This window comes from Lemur catta, chromosome 15 (genome assembly GCF_020740605.2).
Source record: "Lemur catta isolate mLemCat1 chromosome 15, mLemCat1.pri, whole genome shotgun sequence".
Classification (NCBI taxonomy): Eukaryota; Metazoa; Chordata; class Mammalia; order Primates; family Lemuridae; genus Lemur; species Lemur catta.
Genome location: NC_059142.1, coordinates 35377138 through 35402412, shown reverse-complemented (window position 1 = coordinate 35402412; position 25275 = coordinate 35377138). Strand labels below are relative to the sequence as shown.

Sequence of the window (25275 nt, the reverse complement as noted above, 5' to 3'; positions counted from 1 at the left end):
CCTTTGGTTAAACAGCATGTCAGCCGGTTTTTCCCACCAGTGGTGCTGTTGAGATATTTTAAAATATTGCCTCCGTTTTATCGAGGAGAGAAATAACTAGAAAATATAGCCTTTTTAAAAAAAATCTATTTTTCTCCGTCTAAATATGGGAGCCAAGATTCTGTTCATGGAAGAAAGACAAGGCCACCCTCTCACCCTCAGAGAGGTCCACCTGGTTTGTCACTGCAGTGCTTTTCACTTTTTTGTTATAATGTTTCATTTCAATTCCATCTCGATCTTCTTCTTAGTCTATATCCATAGGCCCAGGGGCAAACACTCAGATAACTGCCCCCCTTCTGTCTCCCTGTCTTCTTTAGATCGATTTGATTGATTTTTAAAAGTGGACCCAAACTTAGGGAATTCTTGATTTAGGGTGGTGGTGGGTGGCAAGGAGGGGCGGGGGACATGGGGATGTGACTGGGACAGGTTCCTGCCTTGTTATGGTCTTACCATTTTCTCCCTATGACATTCCGTTGCAGCCCCAGAGCTAACTGGCCCAAAGAGAGGAGAAGCAGGAAAGCATTTAGGAATCCTATCAGGCCAGTAGAATTAAGCCTCCCCACCTGTCCCAACCACAAAAAGGGTCTCCCAACGTTCCATCTCTGGCTCTATATGCTTTATCCCAAGATGAAGCAGATACCATTCAGACGTCGGCCATTTAGTGATTTCAAGCGAACTTCCAGCAGCAAGCATGCTTTGATATCTGGTTCAGACTATCATCAGAAAGAAAAAAAAATCCCACAGTACCTGAAATGTGATTGTTGCAGTGTTCAGTTTCCTTGGGGACCTGCTTCCTTCACACCTTAAGCCCGAGTCCTTTTCCTCTGGCTGATTCAGCAAGCAGAAGAGACCAGGAAGTGGGGGGCACGGGGCTAGAAAACTTCACTTGCTTGGATTAGGCAAGGCTCCACTCATCGCTGATTTTTGCCCAGCAGGAAAATCGTGGAAGTTATACTACCAGGAAGCAAAAGAAATATGGTTTGGTGATTAAGGGGTAGTGGGAGGAGAAGGGCCTACCTTCGTGGGCATCCTTTGCCCATAGGCTAGGTCTTAGGGCGGCACTTCGCCCCCCCCCCCAACACCTCCATTTCCCCATCCTTGGTGAGATAACTCGCTATTGTGAAAAGCACTTGGGAGATTTGGATGATTTGAGAAAAGCGACTTCGAAAAAAAAAACATTTCTGTGCTCTAAGATATATATGTGTGTGTGTGTGCTACATATATATTTTTAAGAAAGGACCATCTCTTTAAGATATATTTTTAAATTCTTTGAAATACAAAGAAAACCAAAATGGTTTGATTCACTGACTTTGAAGCTGCATCTGCCAGTTACACCCGATGGCTTTAATCCCCTCTAGGGTCTGGTTGCCTTTTGCAGTTTGGGTTGTGGACCCTCAGCTCCTGGGAGGGGTCTGGGCAGGAGAGAGCCATTTGTAGGGACAGGGAGTTTGATCACCTTTTTCTCTCTTTCCTCCCCTCCTCCCAGCCCGTACCAATCTCTTTTCTCTTTTCCCTGAGCTCTCCACTTCTGGGGGCAGTTGGGAGCTATTCTCTTTCTTATGCCTCGCTATTGGCAGAAAAGACCCCATGTAAAACCCAGAGGACACTGGAGGGGGACACTCCAGTTGGTTCCGTGTGTCCGTTTTCCTCTGTGCCAAAGACGGGCTGAGAGAGGCTGTTTCTGAAGCAGAGCGACAGCCGGCTTCTGACACACCCGGGCTGTCCGACGGGAAGGGCTCCTGGAAGTGGTGTGAGCTACGGGCGGGGCCCTCCCCTTCCGGGGCTCCTAGGGGACTCGGCAGTGGTCCTGCCTAGGGCTTGGGAGCCCAGAAAAGGGTCCGGGTCCGTTGGCTCCCGGTTGCACTTTGGGGAAGGAGGGAAGGTTTGGGGCTCCAAATAGCTCCCCCTTGCGGGACTGCTCGGTCCCCCGCCCCCACTGCAGAGATGGCGCCGCGCGTTCCCTTCAGGCCTGGCAGACGGGCAGCGAGGAGGGGCCTCATTAGCTCTCCAGGGTGCCTTCCCCTCCTCCCCCCCCAGACATACCCTCTGCCAAACTGGGAACCAGCAGTGCTACGTAACTACCTCACGGAGCCCCAGAGGGCCGCTCCAGCCTTCCTGATCGGCGAGAGAAGCTGGGGCCTCTAGGCGGCCCCTTCCTCCCGCCTCTCGTGGAGGGGGGCGGGTCTCCTTTCTTTCCCCTGAAGTGTTTATGGGGAGATCCTGGTGGCTTTGCTATTCAAACCACAGGCCACCAGTGGAAGGAAAACAGCACAGCCTGACACAGTAATTGCAGGGAGATTGAAGAAAAACCCTCATCAATGGCAGGGGACATAAAAGCCATTTCCCTTACAAATACTCAAATGATTTAGATGCAGAACATTTCTCTTTGTATTCAGACTTAGAGTAACACCAGCTGAAACCTTCAGTTTCTTTCCTTTGGATACGTAAGGCTTCTCTGTGGGGTACAGGCCAAGGGAGGAGGCCTCATGTCTGAAGGGGGACGTGGAGGGTGAGAGCCCCAACCCTGACCCTCGGGCCTGTGCGTGGCTTTGGGGCACAGTCTGATGGTGCCAATACTGGCGCCTTAGTGTGGTGGAATCCGGACTGACAAGACAAAAAGAATTTTTGTTTTCTTAAAGGAAATAGCAGGAAGCTCCTCGGGAGCATGTGTTTTGAGTAACCACAGGTAATGGATGCTACGAGTATAAATGGATTAACTACCTCAATCCTTACAATAAGATTGGAACCAAGGGCAGGGACTCATGCATAAGGGTGTGAATGCCAGCCAGCAGGAGTGAGTTGAGGCTTGTGCCACAAAAGGTTTGTCCTTGGGGAACAGGCAGGCCTGCCAGGATCCCCCATCATGTCGGTTGGGGAGGGAGGGCTGGCCATTAGGTCCCCCTTTCTGCCTTCCCTGCCCAGGTTTCACCCCCTTTGCCTCCAGCTTGCCCCTCACTCACCTATAGCTTTGTCGGACCAGGTGGTGAGGAAAGGAATCACCGCCTCCCTTCTGCCAGAGGGGGCTGGCTGGAGGCGGGACCTGGGGCTTAGCCTGGAACCACCACTCAGCCCCAAAGTCACGAAGCCTGGGGAAGCCAGACCTGAGACCTCTTTGACAGGGTTTCTTTGAGATCCTCCACCTCCACTGTTTGCCTTCTCAGTCTTCGAGGGACAGTGGCTCTAGAAGGACAAGAGGTGGTACAGGATCCTTTGCCCTGGGAGAGTCTGAGGGCCCAGTCCTTCGGACTCGCTCAGGCCGTCTTTGTAGTCAGGGGAGTTCCACTGGGCCACCCCAGCCCCTCCCCACCCTCTAATGGACCTCCTCATAGAAGCCCCATTTCACTTTTGTTTTATCTACCTCTTAGCAAAACAATAGAGATAAATTAGGTAGTGGCAACTCCACTTGCTTAGGTTAGGGGGGGAAAAAGATTTCTTTTTCCAAAGGAAAAAAAAAATATTACCTTACAAATACTTTCCAAAAAATTAAAAAAAAAAAAAAAACCAAAAAAAATTTTTTTGAAAAGAGGGAGACATTTTCCAGTGACCACTGGATTGTTTTAATTTCCCATACTTTTCCAAACTCTTCTCTGTTTTCTTTCTTTTTTTTTCCCCCATAAATAAGTTTCACTCTTTGGCAATTTTTTTCACTTGTGTAAGATAACCTGCTAGCCCTTCTAACAGGTACAGCTTTCACAGCCGCCCCGGCTCGTCTCACCCCCACCCCGTTCCTGCCAGTGAGTCCTACCTGCGCTTCTCTCCCCTTCACCCTCCTGGCCAGGTGACTCCTGTCACCGCCCCACCCCCTACCCCCAGGAAAGGCTCTGTGTGTGTTAGGGGTGCTTAAGTCTTGACTCACCCTTTCCCCCTGTGGGGGCTGGGGAGCCACTTGTAACATTTCTGTGCAAATCCTTATGTAAGCCACTGCTATGTAAAGGCGCGTTCAAAATGAATTTCAGCAGATGATGAGTTATCGTAATGAATAAACTTCCTTTACTACCATTTGGATTCTTTCCTTTCTCCAGAATCTTGATCCTGGTCCCTGAAACCAGAGTGAGTCAAAAGGGCCTCCTCCCCCGAGGCAAAGTGGATTGGTGTGCAGTCCTGGGATGTCACTTATTCAGGAGAGGGAAACGTTTATGTTTATGGATGCAAATCGGGAAGGGCTGGAGGGCTCCTGCTTGTGACTGTTTCTAAAAATGATTGCTACCTTCTGTAATTGCAGCAACTTGGAAAATTGTGTTTTACTGGAAATCTGCCAGCCATCACCACCCTGATTTTGATTGTACCCTTCCTCCCATCCTTTAATCTGTTCTTGACTTTGTTGGGGGGAGGTGGGGCAGCTGGCTCAGACTTTGGAGTTTGTTTTTTTGATGGATGAACGAACACTCCAGTTCTCTTTCCCGCGAAGGTTGTTTCAGCCACAAACCACTTCATTTCACTGTTTCAATTTCAAAATAAAAGGAAACTTATATTAAACGCCGAGTATGTCTGTCTCTCAAATGGTTTGGGGTGTGGGACCCGAGACACTCAGAACTTCAGAGGTCAGCTTGTGTGTGAGAGCTCTGGTTCCCAGGAGTTTGAGGTTGCAGTGAGCTATAATGACGCCACTGCACTCTATCCCAGGGTGACAGAGTGACACTCTGTCTCAAAAAAATAAAAAAATAAAAGAGGCCGGGCGAGGTGGCTCACGCCTGTAATCCTAGCACTCTGGGAGGCCGAGGCAGGTGGATTGCTCGAGGTCAGGAGTTCGAGACCAGCCTGAGCAAGAGCGAGACCCCGTCTCTACTAAAAAATAGAAGTTATATGGACATCTAAGAATATATATAGAAAAAAAATTAGCCGGGCATGGTGGCACATGCCTGTAGTCCCAGCTACTTAGGAGGCTGAGGAAGGAGGATTGCTTGAGCCCAGGAGTTTGAGGTTGCTGTGAGCTAGGCTGACGCCACAGCACTCTAGCCAGGGTGACAGACCGAGACTCTATCTCAAAAAAAAGAAAAAAAGAAAAAGACAGGTGAGACCAGCAGGCCAACCAGCCAGGTATGGATCAGGATGATTGGATGGTAGTGACCTTGGATTTGGTGATAATGGGTACAAGTGGCACCTGCCTGTTGCCCTGAGACACTTAATGGCTTGCGTTGGTGGTTAGAGATAAAGGGAAAAGGAACCCATCAAGCTAAGAAAAGCACACTGACACTGTGGTTGTCGTTTACACTTTTATACCACCGGAAAAGTAAAACTGCTTCCCTCTTCCCTCCCACCCGTAGCTGTGACCACAGATGAGTTACTCCCTGGTCAGCAGGGCCAGTCGGTTATGCAGAGGTGCAATGAGTGGGAGGAAAGCAGGAACATTACGGAGAGGTTTGGGCAAAGGCCCAGGGGGACTAGAGAGGTTGGCTCCTGGGCTGCAGATTAGGAAGCCACGTCAGTTGTGCTATTGGAGGAGTGGAAATCACGTGGTTGCCTAATGACTGACGTGATGCTCCAAACCAGCCTGGCCACGTCTACCTTGTTGCTGACAGGAGCGTGGAGGAAGAACACGTGAAGACCGTTCAGGGCCTTGCAGTTTTTGTTGTCTGGTAAGTACCCATGGGCAACAGACCCTATAGCTTTTAGGGTCTTTGTAACCCCAGCCTGGATTTATAATGGAAAATAAGAGTGTCTAGAGGATGAGATAGTCACTCAGGGTCAGTTTGACCAGTTTGTCACAGACAATTCAATTCAGAAAATTTCCTGGGCAACACACTTTTTGGAATAGAAGCGTGGATACAGGCCAAGGCAAATGCCTTTCAGGCTAAATGGGGGAGAAAGAAACAAATTGAAGGTCCACACCGCAGGACAATCTGGGCCTGGCAATCACACCAGGGGGGGCCCACAGGGGAGATTGATGGTTTGCCCATGAGGGACATTCTCTCTCACTATCAGGCCGAGAGAGGGCCACAGCATTTAAGGCTCTGGGCTGTAGCAGCAGAAGGCACCACGGCCAGCTTTGGCATCTACTGTGGACACGCAGGAGGAGGACCAAGAGGGCCTAGACACCCTCACTGAGTCTGCGCTGTTTGGACTGGTGTTGATCCAATGCTGTCACGTCACCTCTCTACCCAGACGTTATCCCCTTCAAGATCAAACAGGACTAGGGCAGAAGCCGAGGTCCCTTCCTCCCACAGGAAAACCAGAGGCTTCATGCTGGGCAAGGTGTGTTGGGGACTTGACAGCAACCAAGGTTGCTAAACTTTTCAGTCCCTTTGGACATGAGTCCAAGTCACTGTGGTGCCAGGAAGCACTTGTGGACACGGCTAGGAAACTAACTGGATTTGGAAACAACTCTCAGACTGAACAATGGACAGACATAACTCTGAGTTCTTCAGGCCAAGGTGTCACTATATGGCTTTGGAATGTAAGGGAAGTTCTCAGTGGAGTCGTGCCACAATTAGAATGGTGGTGTGGGACCAGTATGCAATCGGAAGCCCACCAGCCTTCCCCAGCCTAGTCCTGTTGTTACTGTGAAACGACAGAGGATCCTGGGAGGGGAGGAGAGGGGGACAGGAGGTCACTACACTGACCAAGCAGCTAATGGAGGCAGAGGTGCTTACGAAAGCCAAGGAAAGAAGCCAGCAGGACGTGGCATCTCACTGTGGAGTACTGCAAGCTCAGTGTGGCGTGTTCCCCTGTGCCCGCGGTTCCAGATACTATCGCAGTCCCGGAGTCCATCTCGCAGACTGAAGGGGCCTTGTGTGCAGGGCGAACGTTGCTAATGCCCAGGACAGACTCTCTCCTTTCACCAAAGCTTCAGTCAGCCTCCTCTGAGTCCTCTGCTTGACTAAGCCTGACCTTAGGTTTCCCTCTCTGTCCCTGTTGAATCCAGCGTGAGCAAGAATCTTGCTAAGTCAGTTGAGGGCAAACTCCCCACCAGTGGTACCTGCCACCCTGGCCTGCCCTCAGCAATGATCTTGTCAAGTCAGTTTAGCCTGAAATCCCCTCTCTGTGATGTTTCCTTTTAGGAATTTCCTCCCACTGACCCCCACCCTTCCCCTTGGTCATAAATCTCTACGTGTCCTCCTTGGAGTTGAGTCCAGTCTCTCTCCCCACCTGCAAGGCCCCGTTGCGGGGGTCCCTATACCTGTCACTGTGACCCCTCCTTGAACAAAGTCAGCCTTGCCATCTTAAACAAGTGTCATGAATAATTTTTTCTTTAACACCAACTTCGACATCCTGCTGCACACAGATGATCAGAACCAATTTGTCCTCACGTGGCTGAGATTACGATGTTTTTATTGTGCTGTGGCCAGGCGACCTAGACTCTCCCACCGCTTGTTATCAGTGGATGGGCTAAAACCTAGAAAAGGTTAAAATCTCACCAGAGTCTGATTGGAAGGGCAGAGGGCCAGCTCGCTGACTGCCTTAGGTAAGATGGTTCAGTACCTGAGCGCACAGGGCCGGAAGATTAACCCAACATACACCAGGGATCAGCCAACCAAGTAAAGTTCTTGAGAACTGTCAGGGGCTCAATTATGTCCCTCCCTTAAGTTCATATGATGAAGCTCTCATCCCTGGTACCTCAGAATGTATTTGGAGATAGAGCCTTTAAAGAGGTGATTAAATTACAAGGAGGCTGTTAGGGTGGGCTCTCATCCGATCTGACTGGTGTCCTTTTAGGAAGAGGCCATCTGGACACACAGACACGGGGGGAGGTACGCACACAGAGGAAAGACACACGGGCAGGTGGCCATCTGCAAGCCACGGAGAGAGGCCTCAGGAGAGACCAAACTTGCTGACACCTAGATCTTGGAGTTTCAGCCTTCAGACCCGTCAGAGAGTAAATTTCTGCTGTTTAAGGCCCGCCATGTGTGGTGTTTTGTTACGGCAGAGCTAGCAAACTCACATAGGAACCATGTGGGCTGGTGCTCAGAGAACAATGCCGGAAACTGGCAAAGGAAAACCGCTGCCTTCAGACCTCCAGCAGACAAAAAGGAGGCACAGCACTTGCTGGGACAGTTTGGGAACTGGAGGCAGTTCCCACCTCATGTGGGGACCCTGCTCAACCCACTATGCAAGCCGTAGAGCACTCCAACAATTAGAGGTTGGTAAATTGAAGAGGAATAAGTCAAGGGCACCGAGAAGTAGCCAGGGAGGTAGGAGAACGAGGGCAGGGCAGCGTCCTGAAGGCCCAGTGAATGCAGTGTCTCTGGGAGGAGGGCGCCATCAGCTGATAGGTCAGGAAGTTGAGGATTGAGACTTGACCTTTGGATGTAGCAATTTGGAGGCCATCAGTGACCTTGATAAAAGCAGTTCTAGCAGACTGCTCAGTGCAAAAGACTTCCTGCTGTGGGTTTAAAGGAATTCAAGACAAGACCACCCTTTTGAAGAGTTGTGCTAAAAAGTAAGGAGAGAGAAATGGAGTGGTGGATAATAGGGAACGTGGGGGCAAGAGAAGGTTGTGGGGTTCCATTTTGTTTTCGCTTTTGTTTCTAAGATGGGAGAGAACAAGCGTGTTTTTTTTGCTGATAGGAAACTAGTTGGTGGGGAAAATCTGACAGAACAGGAGAAAGGTATGACTTTCCGGGGAGAGGACCTTGTGAGGGTGAAAGGGGACGGGATGTGGAACGACACGCAGAGGGCTGGCCTTGCATGTGAATGAGGACAGTCTGTTAGCAGTAACAGGAGGGACAGCGGAGCACCTGGCCACAGGTACTGGTGGCGGGTAGATGTGGTGGTGAGAGTTTGTAGATGTTCTGTCCTGATTGCTTGAACTAGAAAGCAACATTGTCGGCTAACGATGAGGAGGGGGAAAGGGTTATCGGATGTTTTAGAAGAGAAGGTGTGAAATACATAGTCTTTTAGGAAGGGGGGATGATCTGTTCAAGTTCTCTGACCATGGGTGCAAAGCGATGCCTGCTGTAGAGTAGGGCCCAGGGAAGGTGAGTCCACCAGAGGCTGCAGAGGGCCTGACCCCAGGGCCCAATTCTGAGAGTTGTTTTGAAAATCACAACCCTCTCTTCCCCAGTCCCCATCACCATTTTTTGCTGTTTTTCTCTATAACACACACATATATCCTTCTAATATTTTCCGTAAGTTATTAGTTTTGTTTATTTGTCCGCCCTTACTAGAACATAGGTTCCATGAGGCCAGGGTTTCTGTCTGTTTTTTTCACTGCCGTATCTCCAGCGTGTAGAAGAGTGCCTGGTCCGTCAGATGTTCAGCAATGTCTGCTGAGTAAACGTGTGGGTGAGTGCACGCACCTGCTACCCGTGCGGAGCGTTCTCAACACATGGTCAGCCACAGTTAGTTCCAAATAAGCATCTCTCCCAAGGCCTCCTGGTTAGAAGGTTCATTTTAGTGTCTAACATCTATTAATAAAACTGCTTCAGAAAGAGTAATGTGATTCTGAATGCTTCAGACAATTGGGAATGTGTCCTTCAGATACGGGCGTGTCATTCTTTTACCAACCTGATCCTTCCTCCCTTCTGCCACTTGAGATTGCTTTAGTGGGGGCCTGAGGACAGAGGCCTGTGAAAGGGTATGGTGGAGACCAGCTTTATAATCAGAGCGGCTGCTGACCCGGGGCTGGGGCTGGGGAAGGAAGAAGGGCAAATCTCACCAGATGCTAGCATGGGCAAAAAGGCTTCTCCAGTCCTCTTTCTACAAGGTAAGGGTGTAGCTAAAAGGGGGAGAGAGGCTGGTGGCCTGGGAAGGTGCGGGGGGCCTGGTGCGGGTTATGAAAGGCCCTGAGGGGAGCGCAGGTGATCAGGGCCAGGGCCCCAAGTCAGCTTCCCAGAGAGAATGGGCAGCCTTCGCTCCTGAGGGAATGAGAGTAGTTTCTGCCACGAACAGTGTCTTTTCTTCTCTTTCATCTTAAACCAGGTTTATTTAAACCCAAATTATGCGGTTTTGCATGACCAGCGTTCTGCACAGCGACCAGGGCTCTGTGTCTCTATGCCTGGGGCTCCCCACAGTGGGAAGTGCGGGAAGGCGACCCGCTCCCATCTCCCTCTCTCTCCTCCTCCCGGTTCTGACCGGCAGGATCCTGTATCACCATACATTTGGTCCAGCCCAGGACAGGGTTCGAGATTTGGTCTAGCGATGACATTTTCCTCTATGCAAAGCTAACTGATTTAAATTAGGTTAAATCTAACAATCTTGGCCACTTGGCCAGACTCTGGATTTAATTAGCTGAAAGACACGCATCGCTAATGAGGTTAAGTCGGGCAATATGACTAAGCAGAGCCACGTGAGCACCATGAGCAGAGGTTTGTGGGGCTGGGTAGGCTGGATAGGCCCCCTGTTATTTTTTTAAATTTTATTGTTTATTTATTTATTTCAAAATATTAAGGAAGTGCAAATGTTTTTGTTACATGGATACCTTTTATAATGCTTAAGTCGGGGCTTTTAGTGTTGTGTTCACCGTACCTAATAGGTAGGTTTTTATCCCTCCCCTGCTCCCCACCCCCATTACTTCTAAACCCCACCAAGTGGGTCTTGCTCTGTTGTAACAAGGTGTAAGGCTGGCCTATGATGACGTTGCGCAGGAGGCTCCCTTGGGGGTTCCCCTCGTGAGCCTATCCCAGGGCTGAGTCACTGCTCTCTTGGCAAGGAGAGGGAAGGCCCCCAGGTGTGCAGATTCTTCCACCAAATTTTCCACCTGGCGGCCTGACCCCTGGTGTGTGGGATGTTTCCAGGTGCTGCACTATTTCATTAGGTGTCTGTGTTGGGTTGTTTCCACTTTTTAGCTATCACGAATAATGCTGCTATAAACATTCCTATACCAGTTCTTGCATGTATCTATATTTTTGTTTCTTTGGGTATATAACTATGAATGGAATCGCTGGGTTATATGGTAACTCTATATTTAACTCTTTGAGGAACTGCCAAACTGTTTTGCAAAGTAGCTTGCTTCATGTAACATTTTAAGACAAAAGAAAAAACAAAAGACAAAAAACAAAAACAAAGTAGCTGTACTATTTTACTTTCCTGCCAGCAATGGACAAGGGTTCCAATTTTTCTACATTCTCACCAACACTGAGATGGGTGGTATCTCATTTTGGCTTTGATTTGCATTTCTCTGATGGCTAACAATGTTGAGCAGCTTGCTTCCCATGACTTAGAAATTTTATTTTATTGAAAGAACCTTTAAAGACTTATATAGACATTTAAAAAATGTTATATACTACTCTTATGCATTCACAAAAATGAAAATACATACATCTTTTCACCTAATGCTTTTAGCAGCTGCTTCATAACTGCTTAGATTCATTATTTCATTAGGGATTGCAATATTGTAATATTTTATCATTCATTCTTTATTTTATTTTATTTTTAATTTTTTGTTACATGGATGAATTGTTGGGCTGAGTGAGGTGGCTCACACCTGTAATCCTAGCACTCTGGGAGGTCAAGGCAAGAGGATTGCTTGAGCTCAGGAATTCCAGAGCAGCCTGAGCAAGAGCAAGACCCCGTGTCTACTAAAAATAGAAAAATTAGCTGGGCACCATGGAGCATGCCTGTAGTCCCAACTACTCAGGAGGCTGAGGCAGCAGGATCACTTGAGCCTGGCAGTTTGAGGTTGCAGTGAGCTATGATGGTGCCATTGCACTCTAGTCTGGGTGGCAGAGTGAGACTCTGTCTCAAAACAAAACAAAACAAAACAACCATGGGTGAATTGTATAATGCTGGAGTCAAGGCTTTAAGTGTACCTGTCACCTGAATAGTGTACATTATACCTGATAGGTAATTTTTTATCCCTATACCCTTCCTTCCCTCCCGCCCTTTTAGTTTCCAATGTTCACTTTATTTATTAACTGGAATATTTCTATAATAAAAACTTTTCCTGATAAACTAGTTGGTTGCCCAGAGAAATAGTTATTAATAATGTAGGAAGACAGGATAAATGCTTGAAATTTTCAGAAAGCTTTAGGCCAAACTTAATTTAACAGGAAATTTTATATTCAAGAAAGTAAACAAGTGATGGTGATTTAGACAAGGGTGGTAGCTATGGCAATGAGAAGTGATCAGATCTGTAATGGGAATCGGGACTTGCTAATAGATTGGACAAAAAGGAGTAGGGAAAGAAAGGAATAAAAAATGATTTCCAGATACTTGGCTTGAGAAACTTGTTGGAAGATAGTGCCATTTACTGAATTCAAGAAGACTAGGTTTGAGACCAGCATAAGCAAGAGCGAGACCCTGTCTCTACTAAAAACAGAAAAAATTAGCTGGGCATGGTGGCACACGCCTGTAGTCCCAGCTACTCAGGAGGCTGAGGCAGGAGGATCACTGGAGCCCACGAGTTTGAGGTTGGTGTGAGCTCTGATGATGCCAGTGCACTCTAGCCAGGGTGACAGAGCCAGACTCTGTTTAAAAAAACAAAAGAAGACTATCATGTGATCAGGTCTGGGGAAAATTCGGGAGTTTTTTTTTTTGGACATGTTAAGCTTGAGATGCTCAGGTTGCTGTATCAAGTAGACAATTAGATACGCAAGTATTGTATAATAAAAGAATTTGGCTGGCTTCTTCATTGGTTCCAGGGAGGTAACCTATAAATCCACAGAATTTCCAAAGTGATAGAAGTGTCTTTGGTATCCATAAGCTCCTGGGACCTTAGCTGAGTTTATGCTAAAGAGATGACTCAGGATGGGGACTGGTTGAAAGACCAATCTGTGATAAGGGGGCTGGGGTTTGAGTCAGGTGCTATCAGCCTAAGCTCTAGGGAGGAGAGGCTGGCTGGAGATGAAGTTCAATCATGTAACTAATGATTCAATCAAGCATGCGTATGTAATGAAACCCCAATGAGACCTCTGGATACCCTCTGGATACTTGCTGACCTTCCTGGTTGGTGAATACATGGATGTGCTGAGAGGGTGATGTGTCCTGATTCCACGGGAGAAGGTCTAGAAGCTTTGCATTTAAAACCTTCCCAGACCTTGCCCCATGTGTCTCTTCTGATTTGTATCCATTAGAATAAAACTTTAAGCATAAGCATAGAGTTTCCTAAGTTCTGTGAGTCATTTCAGCAAATTATTGAAAGCAAGGGGGCAAGGGGAGCCCACAATTTGTAGCCAGTTGGTCAGATGTTCAGATGGCCTGGTCACCTCTGAATGAGGCATCAGAAGCAAGGGCAGTCTTGTTGGGGACTGTGCCCTTAAACCTTTGGAGTCTGCGCTAACTCTGGGTGGTTATGTCAGAACTTAATCACAGTATTGCAGAAGTCAAGGTCAGGGGAAGTGGTAAAGGTAGAGATTTGATAGTCATTGGCATGGAGATGGTACTGAATTCCATGGTCTGCACAAAATTTCCTAGTGATTCTGTATAGCTGGAGAAAAGGAGTCTCAGGGATGACCTTGGGGCAACATTTTGAGCTTAAGCAGAAAAAGGGCCAGTAGGGACACTGGAAGTCAACTGCAGAAGGATGTAGGAGGGAAAACCTGAAGGATGTGCGGGGATGGAAGCCAAGGGAAGAACAAGCTCCTAGACAGAGGGAGCGGTCATTGTGCTAAAATCTCCTGAGAAGACATAGCACAAGCCCAAAAAAGTGACCATGGCATTTAGTTACATGAAGTTCTCGGTGGAGTACTTGCCACCTGAGTGTCCTTCCTGTCTCAATATTCACGAGCTCCTTCCTTTTTCAACCTCCTCCTCAGTCACTTTGGAAGAGGGCATTGAAGAATGTGCCCTCCGTGTTGGCTGAGAAGCTTTTTTAGCCTCCTGTCTGTAGAAGCAAGGGGCATACAGGTTATTTGATGTCTTCGGTTTCTTTCAGTCCAGGTTTGGGGCACTTTGCCAAAATAGCTCTCTCAAAACACAGTATTTTCTATGTATTTAATTTCAGACAAATTCATGGGCCAAAAGCTAAGCCCACAATTCTTTCATGTTTTTCTCTCCAGATTTAATATCAGATACTAAATAATAGGGATATCGGGCTTCTGTGGGACCACACAGTTACTCATTCCAGGTCTAGCTGAATGGAGCTACAGGCACCACCACAATCCTTTCAGAAGTCTTGAAAAAGAGTGTGACAGCCACACCCTTGATTTAATCTCTGCACCAAGGCCTTGTGGTAGGTTGCAAAAGTGGCCACAGATTCCTCCAGTTGCTCTATACACACCCCTTTGCATTGTGATTCTGATGATCCTCACAATAAGGGATGGATTCTATTTCCCAACTTTTTAATCTGCGTTTAGCCAGGTGGCTTGCCCTACTTAGCAAAGTGATGAAAGTAGAGACTTGAAAAAGTTTGTCTTCTCTTGCTGATGTGCGGGTATCAGGGACCCTTGTGCCACTTGTGAAGAAGACTGGTGGAAGATGGGAGATAGGATGGAGCGGAGATCAGCAGGTCCAGCTGGGGTTCCTTATCTTAGGCAGATAGCGAGGGATTCCCTGTCTCCTAGGGACGAAAGTGGGCGCTTTGCCTTGGTGCGATTGCCCCACCCTAATCCTCTGCATACCTGGGAGGAGGAAATACCCTATGAATCTGCCAGTCATAAATAATGTAGTGCACCAGATGCAAAAGAATGCAGAGCACTCTCTAGTCCATGCACGGGCCAAGCAGCATAGGTGCTATAGAGTCCGGAAATTGACCTAGAACAACCCATGTGCGTAGTAATGCAACTCCCAGCTGTCCAATCAAGTGGTTCCATGGTGACGTCTGAGCCACTACGGAGGTCCCTAGAAGAAGGTCTTGGATTTTATCCTCTAGCATGTGACATAAACTAGCACAGCCTACATGTATCACAGGAAAGAGCAAGCCTGCTTTTGGTAGACCCCATAATAGTCCTGAAATGCACTCCCGTTAGTTGGCTTAGATCATGTACTCATCATCAAACACACTCTCACAGTCTCCAGCAGGGGTCAGCAAACTATTGCCCACTGGCAGCAGACCAGCCACTGACTCTTTTTTTTGTAAATAAAGTTTTAATGGAGCACAGCCACATTCATTTATATATTGTCCATGGCTGCCTTCATGCCACAACAGACGAGTTGAGTGGTTGTGACAGAGACTGTATGGGTCACAGGGCATTAGTGTGCACACAGTTATGTTTTCTATCAATAACCACCAGAAGGCATGAAACTTGGAGGCACTCAACAACCAGGTGGATACACTAACTCATTTAGCGGTTGTGAGCCAGCCTCTGTCGTTCCCCCAACCCAACCTCCCCACCAGGGCTTGCCAGTGAAGGGGTCCACGAGCAGAGGAGCCTGGTAGCTGGGACGCAGGCTATGCATGGGCCTGTGCCCAGGCTCCCTCGACCAAGGCTCATTCAGCTCCTGCTGCTGCCTCTGAATGCCTGACCTGTCAGCAGCAGAAGCCATGGCTAAGCCTGGCATTTGGTACCCATTTGTTAAGAAGACCACTGCCATTCAGAGGCGGGTTGATGATATCAGACCTTTTCTGCCCTGGAGGGGGTGGCAATTTGTCCTAATGGAAATTGATGTGTCTTCCAGGCACGGGCTTGCTTTTCCTGCAAAGCCACCCCAGTCTTGCTCTATGGGCCCAGGTACAAAGTGGCCACAGTGGAGACACAGTCTTCTCTTCCCAAGGTTGACTTGGCTACTGTCCCGCTGAGGGCTCAACCTGGTGATAGCAGAGATTAATGCTAAGCTCCAGAAGGTCCCCAGGGAACCAGCTGGCTACCTGGGGCAAGTGGATTTCACTGGACTCTATCCCATCCTGGGGATTGGGGGGTGCTTGGTCTGCATGGGGATAGATGGATATTTTGGGGAGGGGTTTGCCTGTCCCACTGTCAGCACCTCTGCCAGCATCCCCTCTTATGGTCTTGTAGATTGCTTCGTCCATCACCACAGTGTTCCCCATGGCATGTGGAATGCCAACCAGGGGACACATGTTATGGCAAAGGAGGTGTGACAATGGGCCAGTGCCCACAGGATTAGTAAGTGGCACCATTACCAGGAAGCAGGAGCTTGACAGAACAGAGGGAGGGTCTGCTGAAGGCTCCATTACTCACTAGCAGGGAGACAACACCCTGTGGCTTTGGACTTGTGCTATAGCACATGGGCCCCTCCAGCATTGTGGAGCTAAGGCAAGAATGTAAGTAGAGGCAGACATACATATGTCTAAACATTTTAAATTAGGCTAACAGTCAAATGCCATATGCTCTGCCTTACTACCTTAACAAATACACCTTTGCAAGGAGCTAGAAACCCAGATTTGAATTGAGTTTTTGGATCTCTGTGGTGCAAGGCAAGCAGCCCTCCAGCAGCCTATGGCCCACGCCCTTACTGTTCCAATCAGGGGCTTTGTCTTTCCATACATTTGCATGGACACCCAAACCTTCACATGCCAAGCTCTGCCCACGTGCCCTGCAAACAGCTGACCTGTGGCCTCCCCTTGGGCCCAGGGGTGTGCCTGCCTCCTGGGTTTTCTCCTGGGGCTAATCCTCTCATCTTTTTCACAGCTGGTGCGGTTATACTCTGAGTGTAATGGAGCATCAGTGTGGATGTTCCCTGAATGTTTACCCCCCATAAATTTCACTGGAATAGCCTCAGTCATTATTATAGCCAACGTCGGTCTTGTTTCTGTCATCTAGTATATACATTAGTTACAGCTCTCATCTTTGAATCACCTACAAAGTGTCATAAATATGCAAATTAATATTCTTCTTTATTCTAATTCTGGGTGTTGGTGTGAGAAGGTGGAGACTTTAAGAATCTCTACATATTATAGAGAAAGGATGGGGCAAGAGAAGAGAGTAGAAATTGAGGCCCAGGATGGTGAAGGGGCTGCCCAAGGATACACAGGGCTGGGCACAGCTGGAGCTGAGGTCGCCGTTAGGTCTCTTGCATCTGGGTTTAGGGCTCTGCCATGTCCACTATGCTGACACTGATAGCCCCAATTAGAAATGGTGTGTCTTGTAAATGCCTCTTGGTCCTTTACTTTACGTCCATTGTGTCACCTATAAATGTGAATCTAAGCTGGGCAAACTCCAGGGTCCTTGCAAGGAAGATGTTTTCTTCTTTTTTCCTACTGTTTTTTTTTTATATGAAGGGGGGAGCCAGGAAGGGTGTTCAGTTTCCTTTTTGTTGTTGCTGAGACAGAGTCTCACTCTGTCACCCTGGGTACAGCGCAGTGGCGTCATCATAGCTCGCTGCAACCTCCAACTCCTGGGGTCAAGTGATCCTCCTGCCTGGGACTCCCTTCTCTTCTCTGCCAGCTGTTGAAAAGCTCAGACCTAAATTTGGGACTCACCTGCACCGAGGTTGTAGATCATGCTGGCATTTCTTTCTACCCTCTTTCCAGATTCATTTGGTTAATTTATTTATTGATTGCCATTGTTCTCTTTTATTTAGACTACCTTGTATGTCTCCTTATCTTAAATCTTTTTGGGGACACAGCAAGATATAGTTAAGTACATACCGTACACACTTAGAAACACTGCCCATTTTGCAGGCATTTGGCACACCAACGTTATGTCCACTTAAAAAATTCTTGTTTGCGACTTAGCTGGGGCGTTAGAACACAATACAATCGCACTTAAGATGAACCACTGGAAGCCGCGAGCTCCGCACCCGGCTTATGGAAAGGGTGCTAATTTCATCTGAAATTCACCAGACTCCTTCCCCCAGGCACGGAGGCACTACGAGGCCGCACAGGTCCCTGTGTGTTAGAGGGATTCAACCACACTCCAGCTTTCCTCTGCCCGGCGTCTTTTGCCAGAACAGTTTGGGTGAAGTGTGGGGTGAAGCAAGTGGGTGGAGGCGGGGCAAAGGCTGTTTGGCGACCCCAAGTGTGAGCTGCGAGGTTGGTGGGCGCGTGGACACAGCCTAGCCGGGAAGGAAAGGTCGGGGCCGCGGCAGTAGGGAGCTAGGGGTGGGCGCGGGGATTGTGTTTCTCTGTAAGGTGGAGAGCGAAGGCGGGTGACCGCCAGCCCCGGCCCAGTGGGAGAAGGAGGTCCAAGACAGAGATTGGGCGCGGGGCTTGGGAGCCGTCAGGAGAGAAGCGCTCGCGGAGGGCGTGCCGCGAGTCAACCGCACGGAGCGAGGACTGGCTCCCGCAGCCTGCGGAAGATGACCGGGAGCGGGAAGGGAAGCGGGAAGGGAAGTACACCACTTGCTCCTGATCGGGGAGGGAGACAGGACCGACCCCAGGTCACCTGAGGGTGCCTGCCCAGCCTCGCCCGCCCCTTTCCATCCTGAGGTTTGGGTCAAACGCGGAATCTACACGATCCCCTTCAGAGAAGACCCCCGACTATCCACTCCGAGTACCCCCGCGGTGCAGCCCCGCCGGTCTGGGGGCGAGCGGAGGCGTCTTGTATTCTTAGCTCCGAGTCCCAGGGACAGAAAACGCTCGACTCGCGAGCTTCAGGGTCACCCAGACTCGGCTCGTATCCCAGTTCCTCCACTGATGAGCTGGTTACCCGACTCTACCTCAGTTTCCTCGACCGAAAGGTGGGGCTAATAACTGTACTCACCTCTTAGGGCTGTTGTGACGAATATATGACACACGTAGATAAAGCGCTTAGTGCGGAGCCCCCTACTTAGGTAGTAAGTACCATAAGCAGGGCTCATTACCGTCACCTTCTGGAGTTTAGGGAGTGGGTCAGTGGTGGGTCTGTGCCCCGCAAGGTCCGCTGGTCCCCAAACCACAACAAAGATGCCTGGACGCGCCGGCGCCCCAGGTTGGGCGCCCAGAAACACCTAGGGCGTGGGCGGGGGGTAGGTGACGTGGGCGGGGACCGTCCCAAGCTCTAGCAGCTTGCGCCACCTACCCGGCTCCCCAATAATTTGGCCGCGTCGGAGCCAGGACTGGGCAGTCGGAGGTTTGGCTGCCCTGCTTGGCGAGGTCTGGCCGTCCAAGGGCGTCGGGATTCGGGATGACTTCGGGCGGGTGAGTGTCCCCAGAGCAGAGGAAAGCGGGAGGTCAAACTTCGCCAGCTGGGCGCGTGGGCCGTGGGGCCTTTCTGCTGTCGCCGGAGGGGCAGGTGCGGCGGCCGCAGGCGCCCGCGCGGAGGGAGCCGGCAGTTGGCGTCTAAATTAAGTCCAGCCCGTTCCCCGCATAGGTGGCGGCCGCAGTTAGGGGACAACGCGTGCGGATGCTGCTGGGAGCCTGCGGTTGGGTGTCGAAAGGCTGCGCCCTCAGAAACCAGAACCGCTGGTTTTTCCCTGGGGAAAATTCGACGTGGGGTTGTCTTTCGTGGCCGAGAACGTGTCTCGGGGATTCTGCCTTGGAGGCGCGGGGTTCGGGGCTCGCGGCTTGGAACCCGGAGACGCTGCCCAGGGCTGGAACCGCTTTCCTACGCCCGCCGTCAGGGGCGGGGATGTGGGTCCCGGCCCGGTACCGCGGGCTCTGTGCAGTCGGGGGGGGGGGGTCAAGGCTTCGTCCCTTTCGCAGCTTCCCAAAACAGTCCCCACAGACTAAGGGAAAAGTCGTTTTTCCGGTCCAATCACACAGCGGCAAAACAGAGTGAGCGTCTATTGTATAGCCCGGCGTGCTAAAGAGCCTCTAAGGAGTGATATATTCATAATAATTAACGGGGGAATCGGGCGCGGTGGCTCCCGCCTGAAATCCCAGCACTTTGGGAGGCCGAGGGGCAAGGATTGCTTGATGCCAGGAGCTGGAGGTTACGGTGAGCTATAATGATGCTATTGCACTCTTGCCTGGGCGACAGAGCAAGACCCTGTCTGAAAAAAAAAAAATCAAATTAAGTGAAATACTTCGTGTATCAATGAAAATGATTAATTCATACTTACCAAAGAAAATATTACCCTCACCAAACAAAAATATTGCACCTGGCAGTTTGCACTGTTTTGCTGATTAAAAACTCAAAGTGGTCACACAGAATGACAGACTTGGAGTAATTAAAGCGTGGTTTCTTAATCTTTAAAATCACTGCGAGGTTAGTGTTTATTTCACATCTCCTTACATGGAGGAATAGGTAATGCCACAAGGATTAGCGAGTGCTCTCTAAGCCAGTTTGAACAATTCTGCATATTATAAACTTCTCTGGTTACAAGCTTACTCAGAAGGAACCCATGTAGCTAAGCCAGGTGTGTGTTGGGAACTCACTGGGTAACTGGCTTCTTCAGATTAACTTCTATGTAAAATATCATTTCTATTAAAGAATAAGTAATGAAATGTGCTCACTTGAAGCTTATGCATATTATTAAAATTAAACAGTAACCGCAGCAGTTGCTTAGAACTTAAACCAGCAGTTCTCAATCTTTTTGGGCTCAAAACCCTTTATCTCTAAGAAATGACTGAGGCTCCCAAAGAGCTTTTGTGCATGTGGGTTGTATCTACAGATATTTGCCAAATAATATATTAAAGCTGAGAAAAAATTTAAAATATTTATTGTCATTAAAAATAATCATGAACCTACTAGGTGTTAACATAAATGGCATATTTTAATGAAAAATAACTGTAATTAGCCAGGTGCAGTGGTCCGCACCTACAGTCCTAGCTACTTGGGAGGTTCAGGCAGGAGGATCCCTTGCACCTAGGAGTTTCAGAGCAGCCTGGGCAACATAGCAAGACCCCATCTCTAAGAAAAAAAAGAAAAAGAAAAGGAACTAATCTGTTGAAGGCTTGACTGGGCCCAGGGTTTCTACTTCCTAGCTCACTTGTGTGTCTATTGGCTCTGCCTGGGCAAGTCACAGCATGGTTGCTGGCTTCCCCAGAGCAAATGGTCAGAGAGAAAATGTGCCACCAAGATGAAAACCACAATATCTTTTATTACCTAATCTCAGAAATGGGATATGCTATATATATATTGTTCATGCAGCCCAATATGGGAAGGCACTAAACAAAGGTGTGGGTACTTGAAGGCAGAGATCTTTGGAGACCCACCTTGGAGATTGGCTACCGCAGGACTTTTGCATCTTTTTTTATGAGTGACATTAGTTGTGGTTTTCCTTTGTCATAATATCCTTGTCAGATTTTGGTAAAATATTTATGCTGTTTCACAAAATCAGTTGGGGAGTGTTCCTTCTTTTCCTATTCTTTGGAAGAATAAGAAATGAAATGAAAGTGAAAAATTGGCCTGTTTTTTTTTACACATCTTAAATGTGGGGTAGAACATATAGGGGAAGCCATTTGAGCCTGGGATGTGTGTGTGTGTGTGTGTGTGTGTGTGTGTGTGTGTGTGTCATTTTCAGATTCAAGTTATTTAGTAGTTATAGGAATTTTCTATCTTTGCTTGTGTCAGTTTTAATAAGTTCTATTTTTCTCTAAGAATTTACTTATTTCCTCACATTTTTAAGTTTATTGGCATATGATTGTTCATTTATATTCTCTTATTACTTCTTTAATAGCTTTAGGGTCCAAGTAATGTCCCAGTGTTCCTGACATTAATGATTTGTGCTTACTCTCATTTTTTCTGGAACCTTCCAAAACATTCATTAATTTTTAAAAATAAAACAACTTTGGCTTTGATGATCCTCTATAGTGTACATTTCCTGTTTCATTAGATTCTGCTCTTGTCTTTATTATTTTTTTCTTTTTACTTTATGTGGGCCTAATTTGCTGATCTTTTTTTTTTTTTTGAGACAGAGTCTCACTCTGTTGCCCAGGCTAGAGTGCCATGGCGTCAGCCTAGCTCACAGCAACCTCAAACTCCTGGGCTCAAGCAATCCTCTGCCTCAGCCTTCCGAGTAGCTGGGACTACAGGCATGCACCACCGTGCCCGGCTAATTTTTTCTATATATTTTTAGTTGTCCAGCTAATTTCTTTGTATTTTTAGTAGAGACGGGGTCTTGCTCTTGCTCAGGCTGGTCTCGAACTCCTAACCTTGAGCGATCCTCTTACCTCGGCCTCCCAGAGTGCTAGGATTACAGGCGTGAGCCACCTCGCCCGGCCTTGACTGACTTTGTATTCTTCTGATGTTGTCCTAGATTCCAGAGTTGCTTTGGAGAGTTTTTTTCTTAATCATTTCCATATCATTGGGAAGAGGGCTTGTTATCGGTCTATACTTCAATGGCGTTGTCAGAATATATGATCGGGTGCTTGCTTTGGCAGTACATATACTGAAATTGGAACGATACAGAGGAGATTAGCATGGACCCTGTGCAAGGATGACATGCAAATTCGTGAAGTGTTCCATAAAAACAATTTTAAAATAAATAACAGAATATATGATCAGAACTATTTCTCCATTATTACAGTTTTCTTCGTGTCCTAATTTGTGGCCAATTTTCATAAATGTTCTAAGAGCTCTTTAATAAAATACGAATGACGTCAATTTGTTGTTGTAGCTGCTTTATATATTTTTGGGACATGATTAGTTAAGGACCGAGAGAAGCAGGTTAGAATCTTTGTATTTCTAACCCTTCTTTCATAGCCTGCCATTCTTTGCTCTGTGTACTTTAATGTGGTTATTTAGTGGATAAAATTCATGACTACTATGTCTGTTTTGTGGATTACGAATTTGATCACTATAAGTGGTCCTTTTTTGGCCTATTTAATATATTTTTTTTTTTGCCTTGAATTCGTCTCTGCTGACATTAACATTGAAAGCCTATTTTTTCTGGATGTTTTTGCCTATCCTTTTATTTGTGATTTTTCTGAGTCCCTTTGTTGTAGCTCGATTCTTTATGCCTCTATTTATCAGAAATCAATTTTAGTGACCATTACAAGATATAGGCTTAACTGAGATTTTCCCTCAAGTTACTATCCCCATATACATGATAAAATCAAGCCACCTATTGTCTAATAAAGAAAAAAGATTTTAACATACGTTGCTCTTCTGTGTCCCAACAGCTATAGATTTCTGTGGCTCCTCAAGATGTCAGTCTTAATCGTGGGACTTGGCGTTGTTTTATTTATGTTTGGAAGCGTGTCCCTTCAGGCAGAGTTCAGTAGTCTTAAGCCAGAGCCCCCACGTCCTCCGCTGGGGGGCCAGGTGCTGAAGCTTCTGCCTGAGGAACGTCTCAGGAACCTCTTTACCTACGATGGCATCTGGTGAGACATTGAGTGTTCTTTCTCCCACTTTAGTCCGGGCGTCTTCCCTGCTCCTCCTGTGGTGTCCTATGCTCTATTGTGCCCATTTTACAGATGGTTTCCCTGCCTTCCTGAACTGGGTTGCACGAGAGATTTCAAATTGTGGGGACCAGGAAAGGGCGTGGCCTATAGGGCACAGTCTCTCTTCTGTATAGCACCCAGTAACATCCCTTAAAACTTTGGAAGGGCCTGTTTGACCAAAACTGTAGGAAAGATGCTGCCTTTCTGCCCCTTTGCCTTCCTCTTCTAGGGAGGCTGAGATGCCAGTGATGCTCGCATGGCTGTCAGGTTTAAAGAAGTTAGGTGCAGGGGAGAATTCAAGAGAGGGACAGTCTTCAGCCTTCACCCTTTCCGCTTCCCTCCTTCCTTGTGTCTCTGTGAGGGGTTTTTGCTGGGGATTCTAGGGTCTCAACCCAATTAGCACAGCCAGGGGAGGGAAAGGAGATTTTCAGGGTGGATGACACACTGGATTAGGCCTCAGGTTCCCTCTCTCCCACCAGCCCCCCCACTCAGTGCATGCTTACAGTCCTCTTGCTCGTTTTAGGCTGTTCCCGAAAAACCAGTGCAAATGTGAAGCCACCGAAGAGCAGGAAAGTTATAACTTTCAGGATGCCTATGGCCAGAGCAACCTCCCAGCGGTGAAAGCGAGGAGACAGGCTGAATTTGAACACTTTCAGAGGAGGTAATGTAGACTAAGGGCTCTTGGGTCCTGAAGTTCAGCTCTATAGAGCTTTCTCTATGTCCTGAGGGTGTGGGTCCTAAGAGAAGAGGAAGGATGGCCCCATGCAGTGGCTCATGCCTGTAATCCTAGCACTTTGGGAGGCCGAGGCGGGAGGATTGCTTGACGTCAGGAGTTCAAGGCCAGCTTGAGCAAGAGTGAGACCCCGTCTCTAGTAAAAATGGAAAAAAAAAGTTAACCGGGCATGTTGGTGTGCACCTGTAGTCCCAGCTACTCGGGTGGCTGAGGCAGGAAGATCCCTTTAACCCAGGAGTTTGAGGTTGCTGTCATCTAGGCTCACTCCATGGCACTAGCCCGGGCAACAGAGCGAGACTCTGTCTCAAAAATAAATAAATACATAAATAAATGAATGAGAAGAGAAAGGAACTCCCTCCCTCCTTTGCAGTGGTCCCTGGGAGGAACTATTAGGAATAAAGCAAAGAAAAGGAATTGAAGGAAGGCTGGGCATGGTGGCTCATGCGTGTAATCCTAGCACTTAATGTAAAATGAACTTTTTCCTAGAGAAGCATTACTCATGGGCTACTTTTTTTTTTCTTTTGAAACAGGGTCTCGCTCTGTCACTCAGGCTGGAGTACAGTGGCATGAGCCTCCCGAGTAGTTTAATTGAGGCATAGTATGGAGCTAGCACACAGGATCACATTGGAATGAGACTCAGATGAGTCAGGGATCTTACCCAGTATCAAGCCCCTCTCATAATGCCAAGGACACAGATAATTGAGAGGCACAGACATCCTCTTAACTAGCCATCCTGCTTGGATGCCCAGCTCATTCCCTCCATATCAGACATGCGCTCTCGGGCAGAGGATCACAGATGTGGTCTCCAAATGCAGTTTTGCCAGATTAACTCACTCACCACGTAAGGAAGTACGTAAGATATCAAGAAGCTCCTTTTTATGCCCCAGAGATTCGTATAGGTTATGAGACATTGGCCAGGAAGCCAAAGATTCTGGATTATGGACTCCACGTGATTTCTTTAGCTGGACACATCCTGCTAAAAGCAGTGCCAGCCTTCAGGGAACCCTTAATCTAAGGAAAGGACGGAGTCCCAGTTTTAAGAGTGCTCTTTTTGTTGTTGTTATGAAATGTTTTAAACATGCAAAGTTTCGTAAATATTCCTTTAAGGACGATTTCCTCAATTCCCTTTTAAATTCACATTTCCCTGATTGATATTGAAGCTGAACATGTTTCATATGTTTATTGCCGTTTGTATTTTCTCCTCTGTTAATTACCTGTTTATGTCCTTTTCCTTTTAAAAATTTTGTCTTTTTCATATTCCCATAAATATCCACTACAATAGCCTAACCTTTTTTCAAAGTAAACTTAGTGATATCCTTGGTTAAACTGGCTCCCTGAAGACTACATTTCAACCATATTACCTTAGTCCTTCAAAGAATCAGTCTCACCGGATTGTGTTATGCACTTGCCTTTGACTAAATAGTGTTAATAATAACAACAAATAACATGTGAAAGTAGCTACTGTGTTTGCTCTGAAAATATTGTGACTTTGGGAGAGGCTGAGGCAGGAGGATCACTTGAGTCCAGGAGTTTGAGGTTGCAG

At 47.8% G+C, this 25275-nt stretch overlaps 1 protein-coding gene and 1 non-coding gene across 2 annotated transcripts in view; both read left to right on the top strand.

Moving 5' to 3' along the window:
- The first annotated feature begins 5568 nt into the window (after positions 1–5568).
- The window catches only part of B4GALNT2 (beta-1,4-N-acetyl-galactosaminyltransferase 2), a 29971-nt gene continuing 10264 nt past the window's right edge, over positions 5569–25275 (top strand). Inside the window, exons 1-3 of the mRNA XM_045526251.1 lie at positions 5569–5615; positions 22739–22939; positions 23523–23660. Of these exons, the coding sequence (XP_045382207.1) occupies positions 22764–22939; positions 23523–23660 (314 nt within the window). The 5' untranslated portion in view covers positions 5569–5615; positions 22739–22763. The remainder of the gene's footprint in view (positions 5616–22738; positions 22940–23522; positions 23661–25275) is intronic.
- On the top strand, positions 21982–22088 carry LOC123621341. The gene has a single exon (XR_006729077.1). It is a non-coding gene; the product is annotated as a U6 spliceosomal RNA (small nuclear RNA).